The sequence below is a fragment of the Phyllobates terribilis genome, unplaced genomic scaffold (assembly GCF_046119375.1).
Source record: "Phyllobates terribilis strain yellow unplaced genomic scaffold, ASM4611937v1 Scaffold_3935__1_contigs__length_67647, whole genome shotgun sequence".
In the NCBI taxonomy this organism is placed as follows: Eukaryota; Metazoa; Chordata; class Amphibia; order Anura; family Dendrobatidae; genus Phyllobates; species Phyllobates terribilis.
This window is the reverse complement of record NW_027366687.1, coordinates 31,754-41,652: the sequence shown is the minus strand read 5'-3', so window position 1 is coordinate 41,652 and position 9,899 is coordinate 31,754. Positions and strand designations below refer to the sequence as shown.

The following is a 9,899-nucleotide window of genomic DNA, read 5'->3' as shown; positions in this document are numbered from 1 at the left end:
CACGTCTTTGTGTTTCCTATGTTACAGAGATTATCTGTGCTACATTTTCTTACCACCTATGCTCTGAGATTGGCCTAAGCAGCCAAATTAAGCGCCCCTAACTGATAAGTAAAGCTTCTGACTCAATTGATTTTTCAAAATTTGACTAGGCTTTGTGAAAGTATATAAAGCCCAAATATCAAATACATTGTGAATTCTCATCACAACCAAATGAAATAATCTACAGTCTCTTGCCCCCAAGAAAACCATGTAATGAAATTATGAATGAGTAAAACAGCGGGAAAAACAAAAGGAAACTGACTTAGCTCGCTAGCTACAATCTCCATATTTCCTGAATTAGCAAGCAGCTCAAGTAGAGCAACACCCACCTTGACTCCCAGAAGATTCAGCAACATTAATGGCAGTACCTTGTCCAGGAAGGTTTCCAGAAGCTTCTTGAGTTGCCAATGCCTTCTTACTCACAATGTGGTAGATATCTGTCAATACAGTCTGAAACGCCTTCTCAACATTAACCGCCTCCAATGCAGAGGTTTCAAGGAATGAAAGCCCTTCTTTCTCAGCCAAAGCTTTGCCATCATCCTCTGAGATTGCTCTAAGATGCTTCAGATCTGACTTGTTTCCTGCCATCATTATGACAATGTTGGAATCTGCATGGTCCCTTAGCTCGCGAAGCCACCTCAGAAGATTGTCAAATGTCTGCCTCTTGGTTATGTCATAGACAAGAAGAGCGCCTACTGCACCTCTGTAGTATGCACTGGTTATGGCTCGGTAGCGCTCTTGACCTGCTGTGTCCCATATTTGTGCCTTTACTGTCTTTCCTTCAACCTTTTTTCAGAAAAAAGGAAGAGCAATATAGAAAATGAGTAAGCCATCAGAATCAACCCTATATAACATGAAGTAAGGCATTGCAGTTCTGCAAGTTCACCAAGTAATGAAATGTAAAGCCTGCCGATAGGATTCATGAAACAATCACAATGAAATGGGAACCAGTCAAAAACTGCAGCCTGATCCATATTCAAATTGATCAGATACGAATATTGAACGGCAGCAAATGACCAGAGAATTAGTCAACGGCGCAATTTCAAACACATCGGCGACAGTTACAACATAATTCTGGAAATCTAAGGGGAGAATATAACAAGGAATGCGATAGAGAGGATGAGAAATTGACCTGCAAAGTCCGAGTAGCAAATTCAACACCAATTGTGGATTTGGAGTCCAAACAGAACTCATTCCTTGTAAACCTCGAGAGTATATTGGACTTTCCTACACCGGAATCGCCGATTAAGACGATCTTAAAAAGGTAATCGTATTCGTTATCTCCCCTATTCGCCATTAAGACCTCTAATAAGATCTGGTAATGAACAGAATTTCAGATCCAAATTCTTCGATCGATCGATAAACCGAAATTGACAGAAACAACAAGATCAAACAAAAGTCATCTGAAAGAAACCTAAACAAACGGGGGGAATTAAATTGAATAATCACCTAATTGGCCGAAACGATATTGCAGTTGTATGGAGATTCCGGTGACGTCAAGTTCCACCAACTGCAAGATGATAAAACGGAGGAAACGATCGCGAAATGAAGGATTGTTCGTAACAGCCAAATTTGAAGAGGGCAGGCAGAGGAAGAAATGTTTTTCTCTCGTAGAAAAATGAATAAAATATTTATATGTGCCGGGAAAAAAAAACTATAGAGGAAATACGCTGGCACTGAGATGGAATTTACGAGGGACAGAGTGGGGAAGTATATTTGTCTCATTCACGATTGGTTGTGAATCACTCTATTGTTTCATTTTAATAAAAGAAAGTATAGATATAAATCTATATATGATTCTCATCAACCTAACAAAACCTATATATTCTTTCCAAAAAAAAAAAAACTTATATATAGTAAGATAATCTTTGAGCCATTTACAGGAAATTTTATCGTGTAGTAAAAAAATTTGTTGGTAAGGATTATTGGGGCAGGTTCCGCGGCCTTGTTTAATTCTGGTGGACTTTATTCTTATAAAAAAGTTAAAAGTCAATAAAATAAGGATACAAGAAACTCTCACATATAAATACCAGAATCCGGAGTACGGAAATGATATCTCATTTCTACCATACTAAAACCCTGCCAAAATACAGAGTTAAAAGTACTCTTTTGTCTTATCCGCCTACGAGCATAAATACTATTTATCCCCTCTTTTAAGTTGCAACTGACTTGAGCATCGGAGAGTCAAATCCATAGGAAGCCCCCCCTCTCCCCTGGGTTTGGTTGTGCAGGTACCGATACGAGGACGGAACAAGGTGATCGACGAGCATTCGGGACTCTTGGAGCGTTCAACCTTCTTTACCCTCAACATAGGATAGCAAGAGTGAACCTCAACCTCTCGACGGGACGTGTTGGCTCGATGAGATCTTAGGCTTCAACACTGGCGCCGACCGTGACTTCTTTCTCACGCATTTAAACAAGCCAAGAGTACCAAATGGCTAGCCGAAACAGCGCGTCGAGAAGACGTCCTAACACCAACTCCCGAGCAGCTAACACTCCCCGACCCCTCAGTGGGAGACAACACGTATCAGAGTCACAACATAAACATGAGCACAGACATCGCCGAGTATAACAAATACCAACGTTGGTTGGAAACCAAAAGACAACATGAAGAGGAGGAACAAAGACTTCATCAAGAAGAGGACGAGAGGCAGCGTCATCAAGACAAGTCGACGAGAGCACAGCTGAACTAGGAAGCACAACTCATGAGAGAGCGCGAGCTCGCGCACTTAGAATCCCAGCTTCGGCAAAATACTCGAGCACTCGGTCCGGTCGTCATTCCGCGCCACCACAATACCCAAACGACTAGCATGAAAGGCCTCATGAGCCCTACGAGCCCCAAGCACCCACCCTATGAGCTAATGCACCCGCGTACAAGCCTCATCGCCCACCTTCAAGGCTCCATGATCCCTACATGCCCCACTACTTACCACCCAATATGCACGAGCCTCGTCCGCTGCCCTCGAGACTCCACGAACACTACGTACCCCAGGCTCTTGTACCAAACCTCGTCGAGCCTCATTGCAACCCCTATGCCAACAACATGCCCAAGTTCCACAACCATGGGCAGTACATGGGACCACGACCACATGGATCCTATAACACCTTACCCGCCCCTTTTTACGGCCATCAGGTCAGTGCGGGGTCAAATTCTCGAGGAGGCACTATCTTCACAGACCACATCGTTAATATCCCCGTGCGTGACGACTTCAAGTACCCGAAATCGAAAGAATACACGGTCAATGAGGACCCAAGGGACCATATCAACCGATACCGCTATGCCATGCAAGATTGTAACGTGGATGATGCTACCATGTGCCAAGGTTTTCCGAACACGCTATCCGGAACTGCCCTCTCGTGGATTCTATCACTACCCAAACGAATTATCCAGAGCTTCGATGATCTGGAGGAACGCTTCATCACCCACTTCAGCGCCTCCAAAAAAAGTAAGGTGACGATATTGCAGACCCAGGGGGTCAAACAGAAGGTCGACGAGACCCTTGAGTCTTATGTTCGAAGGTTCACTGCCATAGGGATCGAGGCGCATGACTTTACCGAGGATGGTGCTCGGCATGCCTTTTTCGGGGGGCTCCTCAATGACTCCGATTTCAAAGACACATTGCGAAGGAAGATCAATGACCAGAACATTTATCTCAGTTACAATCGAATGCTGCAAAAGGTCTATGGCCAAATCGAGTCCGACAAAATCACGAGGCAAAACCATGGAACCGAGCCCTCGAAGAAGCAGGGGCAAACATCAAGCACCAGTCCAAAGGGAAACACACCATGGGGACCTAAGAGGCATGATGAACAACACTCAAGGTCCCCTGTTCTCCAAGCACAAGGCCACCAGGGCCAAACCCAATTCCCGATGCAAAAATATGATGGACAACGTGCAAGAGAAAGTGGGTCGAGGAAGACAACCGGTGCCCCAGGGACAAGAGGTGTGGTGCGCGAGGCACCGCAGTAATAGCCATTTGACTGCCCAATGTCGAAGCATTTTTCGTGAAGCTGATAGGAGCTTATTATATGGTGTTAACCAGCGACTATTAGTTTAGGTTTAGTGGTGTTTAGGTGCTTGACGAGTGGTAATTCCGGAATCTAGGTTAGGAGTTCATTTGTAGATTCGCGGAATGCTCGTAAGCGTTTTTATGGCTTTTGTATTGGAGATCCCGCTTGTGCTCGTATTTAGTACATTCGGGATGGAGCTAGATGAAGATTAGCCACGCCTACACCGTTGGAGAAGCTAAGAGGCAAAGACGAGCTGCCTCGAAGCTTGTGGAGTTACATATCACCTTAGCAGTGAAGAATCTCGACCGAGGAAGAGGGATCTCGACCGAGAAAGAGCAACAGAAACTTAGAAGACATTCAGAGAAGTAAATCTCGATCGAAAGCCAGGAATCTCGACCGAGAAGTGAAGATCGCGATCGAGAATTACCAATCTCGGTCGAGAAAGTATATCCAGAAGTTTCTGCAGGCAAAATCTCGATCGAGAATGTGAGATCTCGGTCAAGATGACGGTCCCGGGATGATGTTCTTTGCGAGATTTTTATTATTATTTTATAGGATTTCCATATCTTTTAGGATTTGTTTCAGTTATTTTATTCCTTTTGAGTTGAAGACTATATAAGTAGATAGCTTAGGAGGAGAAAGGAGTTGATGTTTTGGGAGGCTTGCTTGGGAGAGTTCTTCATCGTTCATCATACATTGGTTCGTTTTCTACCTTCATCCATTGTTATTCATGGTTTCTATGGCCATGAGTAACTAAATCCATTGTAGTTCACTTCCAAGTTGAAACCTTTGTTCTTAGATTTGTTGTGAGAATTCAAACTCATATGTTTTGGTTTAATTTGAGGATTGTTTCATAATCTCTTATGCTTTATATTATTACATATTGTTTGATCTGGATTTTATCTAGAGTGCACGCTAGGTTTAGTTATTGTCATTCATATTGCTAGGACTTGACAATTCTATTTGAAAAGCCTTGACCTTTAGGTAGCGAGCATGATTTGCATAGACTATTTGCGAGTGTTTATTGTGTAGAGATTATGAACTCATGTCGAGTATCGGCTATTTGCCAATGGTATTGCATGAGTCTACTTATCTTTGATCTTTATGATATTGTGCTTTTGAACCTTGGGATTTCCTTGGTTATTGCTTACAATAAGGGTTTCTAGGACTATTTGGACTAGTTGCTATTTACGAACAAAGAGTAGGACAACTAAATTATACGATATGAACATATGTTAGTAGAATTCGATGATCAACAATCTATCATGAACATTGTGTGGATACAAAGGAAGTGAGCTCATTCTCCCAATCATTGTTACAACAATCTCTTACTACTTTCATTTATTTAAATACGTTAGTTACAAACAACAACAAAACCCCCCTCTGGTTACGTTCTAGTTGCATCATAGAAATAGACTATCACTGACTCTCTTGGGATTCGACCGCTACTTACCACTGTACTAGTGGAATCTGAGTTGGGACTTTACTTTGACCTTGGCGATCACGACAATCGCCATGCGTCAAAAATTGGCGTCGTTGCCGGGGAGCCAGATTTATAGTTTGTTTCTATTTTGTTACTAATCTTGGTGTGGATCTATCTTATGGTCCACACCCGTGCTACTGACTCAGATTTGCTTGATTTTGATCCAGAGATAGAGCGGACGCACCTGCGGTTTTTGCGAGAATCTCTAGCAACTTTAGTGACTGAATCAATGGCAAACCAAACTCTGCGAGAGCTCGCCGATCCTGATTTGGCGCAGCAACGCCTGGGGCTGACATTGCCTGCCCTAGCTGCTGGCGTTAACTTTGAGCTCAAAACAGGTTTCATAAATCTGCTGCCGCAATTTCACGGCCTGGCTGGAGAAGATCCAATCAGGCATCTGAGTGAATTCCATGATATCTGCAACTGCAGCAGACCTAGTAATGTGACCGAGGAACAGCTAAAGATGAGAGCTTTCGGCTTAACGCTGAAGGACAGTGCAAGAGGCTGGTACTATCTGATCCCTACCGGCACAGTGGACACGTGGCCTAAATTGCAGAAGGCCTTCCTTGATAAATACTTTCCCACGAAGAAGGCGGTGGCTCTGAAACGAGGTATCGCTAGTTTTGAGCAAGGAGATGATGAGTCGCTCTACGACTATGTCGACTGATTCAATAAACTATGCGCCAGCAACCCGTTTCATGGGTTTCAAGAGAAAGATCTGGTAACTCACATCTACAATGGGTTGCTAGATCATGAGAGGCGGCTGGTAGACGCTGCCTGTGGGGGCAGCATAATGAACTTGACTCCCGACGGAGTCCGGATGAGGCTGAATGAGATTGCTGACGGAACACGGAGCTTCGGGAGAACCTACACGAAGAAAACGGCTAGTGCTGTTAGCTCCGGTGATGATTGGAGAAGTGCGTTCGCTGAGCTCACTACTTTGATCAAGGGGATGCAAGTTGGCAATCAGAATCAGAGGCCAGCTAGAGCTTGTGGGATTTTCACTGATGAGAGTCATCCTACTGACATGTGCCCACAACTACAAGATCCCACCGTCGCTGAAGTACATGCTGTAGGGGGTTACGGACCCTCTAGGCCTCGGTTCGACAACAACAACTACAATCCGAGAGGCAATGATCATCCTGGCTTCCGATGGAGCGATCAAAATGGTGGTCAATCTCAGAACCACTACCAGAACTATCAGAATCGCGCTCCACCCCTCCTCCGCAGAAGCAAGGGCCATCCACCGAAGATATGATCCATTCCCTAGCCAAGCACTTTGCCGCGCATGTCCAGACAACTGAATCCAGCATCAGAAACCCTGAGAAGACAGTTGGACAGCTGGTGGAGTCGGTCTCGGAGATAAAAGCAACTATCTCCAAGGGTCTCCCCTCTCAAACCGAGAGGAACCCAAGAGAGTATGTCAGCGCTATACATCTCCGGAGTGGGAAAATACTTGAAGGGAGCTCAGAAGATGAGACGATGGTGGACGGAAGATCAACAACTGAAGTCCAAGCCGAGCTAGATCGAGAACACGGAAGGAATGTTCGAGTTGCTGAAGAAGAAAGGCTAAAATCGCAGATCTGGGCAAAATCTCGATCGAAAGGACAGGATCTCGATCGAGAAAAGGACACCAGAAACTCAGGTGAAGATTTTTCGACAGAGAAGGTGGAATCTCGATCAAAAATGACCAATCTCGGTCGAGAAGGTATGAATCTCGATCGAGATGACGATTTGCAGAACAACGAGAGTCAAAATCTCGATCGAGAAAAGCTCATTCGATCGAGATCTGCACCAGAAACTTCTAAAACTCAGCCCGAAGACGAGTACGAGGATCGAGGCGACTTCAAGCTTCGTCAAGAGAACTATGTGAGGCCCAACTTCCCTCCTCTGTACTCCGAGAAGCCACCTGCACCGTTCCCTGAAGCATTAAAGGAGACGCGCAAACCAGTAAATGACAAGGAGTTATTCGAGACGTTTAGCAAGTGCGAGGTAAACATCCCTCTACTTAAACTCGTCAAAGTATTCCTCGTTACGCCAAATTCTTGAAGGAGCTATGCACCATCAAGAGGAACCAAAAGCTTAAAGGAAAAGGGAAGGTGCAAGTAAGCGAGAGAGTATCAGCTGTCTTCCAGCAAAAGATGGCAAAGAAGTGTTCGGATCCAGGTATGATTAGTATACCTTGCATAATAGGTGAGACGAAAATTGATAGGGCCATGCTAGATCTAGGTGCTTCTATTAATGTTCTACCTTACTCTTTATATAAACTGCTTGGCCTAGGACCCCTGACTGAGACAGGGATTGTGATTCAACTTGCCGACAGATCGACGGTTTACCCGAAAGGGATAGTCAAAGATGTGTTGGTAATGGTTGATAGTCTGATATTTCCAGCTGACTTTTATGTGCTAGATATGGAACATGATAATCAAGCTGCTCCTATCCTTCTGGGTAGACCTTTCATGAAGGCAGCTAACACTAAAATTGATCTAGCAAGTGGGTCGCTCACTTTAGAGTTTGATGGGGAAGTTGTTAGTTTCAATATCTTTGAAGCTATGAAGCATCCTGCGAATGATAACTCTGTTTTCTCTATTGATGTACTTGATCCTATTGTGCAAGAAACGATTGGTATGTGTGGGATTGATTCACTGAAATCTGTTATAGAGAATAGCATAAGAACTTCTGATGAGCATAATATGATTCTTACTAGTGATATACATGAGGAACTAGCACAATTAGATGCTCCAGGTACCCTTTTGGCCGGTGGGCCCTCGTTACTAACATTCTCGAGCGAGAAACCGCTCCCTTCTGTTATACAGGCACCCACCATTGAGCTGCAGGAACTACCTTCGCACCTGAAGTACGCTGGAGATGAGTACGATCCGGGCCCACCATTTGACGATGAGGGAGAGTTACTTGATCCGGGAGATGATTTCAAGCTATGTCAACCCACCTACGTGCTTCCAAAATTTCAAATGTTCGGGACTCTGGAACCCCGAGCACATGTGCCTCGTTCTACAAAACTCTTTAAGAGGCCACGCACGGTGATGAAGAAGAAGAGAGAGTTCCTTGATGAGTTGGCCTATGAGGGGCCTAGTGCTGGTTGATAGAGAGTAAGAAGTCGAGCCACGACGTTAACTACGGCGCTGCGCGGGAGGCAACCCGTGCGAGTACTACTAACGTTTCGCCCTTTATTTTGTTTTGTTTTTGTTTCTTTTTCCCGGGAAAACCGCGGAGCTAGCATGTAGGAAGCCATCGGAGGAGTAAAACCGACACCAACCTTCCGGAACGCCCTTGTCATGATCGAGACACACTCATCTCGGTCGAGATTCCTCCCAGTTGAACGGTCACGGTCATGACACTTCATCACGATCGTGATACGGCCCCAGTTTTCGCTCAATCTTAACGACGACGACGACGGGTGATTGGGGTTTCTTCTTCTTCTTCCCTTTTTATGGTGTTCTCTTTTGCTGCATTGAGGACAATGCGCGATTCAAGTGTGGGAGAGGAGTTGACTTGTTTGGGTGCTTTCGGCTGATGTTTTCATGGTTTTGAGTTTATTTCGCTGATGTTTTTCGATCAATTTACGAGTCTGTACCGGATATTTCTTGAACCCTTGCTTTATTATTGTTAGAAAAATAAAAAAGAAAAAAAAAGAAAAAAAATGGAAAAAAAATATACAAAGAAAGAGTAAAAGTCGGGCGAGTAAGAAATGACTTTATGCAAAAGGGGCGCCCAATGAAAAGGAAAAAACAAATGAATAAGATGTTCCTACCACTTTAGAGAATTCTGGTGAAAACCCGAAAGGGCGCCGGGATTACATTGTTTGTGATTATTTGACTACTTGGTTAGATTGATTACATCATTTATTGGCGTTGGAGACATAAGAAGGGAGTTGAAGGATTGTCTCGGGTTTTAGGATTCACCAAGGAGGGATAAGAAGTTAGTTAATTGGCCTTTTATTCTTCTATTTCGAGCTTATTGACATTCATACTTCGCATGCTCACCCTTTCACTATTTCATCAGATTTACTACACACTATTGGCGGTTGTATTAGATTCTAGGATTAGATTTCTATTTCTTGGAGTTTGATGCATATTGTTGTGGTTGTACTATGCGGATTTCTTGATTAGTATTGGTGGTTGTGATGTGTGGTTTGAGGTTATTGATTAGTGGTTTAGGACATCATTTGAAGCGGAGGAATAAGGAGTGTATTGAGCGAGTGGGTGACTCGGTTTTTTCATTGTTATATCTATATTGCCCTTGATTCCCATAGCCTTAGAGGAGATTAGGATTCTCACTTGTGCTTAACGCACACCGCTTGGTTTGATTGGTTACTATTATGGAGTGGTGACATAGGAAGTGGAGA

At 44.1% G+C, this 9,899-nt stretch overlaps 1 protein-coding gene across 1 annotated transcript; it reads right to left on the bottom strand.

Annotated features, from left to right (window-relative positions):
- Positions 1-348: 348 nt before the first annotated feature.
- LOC141248724 (uncharacterized) lies at positions 349-1,336 on the bottom strand. The gene is made up of 2 exons (XM_073669415.1): positions 1,172-1,336; positions 349-825 (listed from the first exon to the last, which is right to left on the bottom strand). Exons 1-2 carry the CDS (start codon positions 1,334-1,336, stop codon positions 349-351), a joined length of 642 nt encoding a protein of 213 aa, XP_073525516.1.
- Between the last annotated feature and the right edge of the window lie 8,563 nt (positions 1,337-9,899).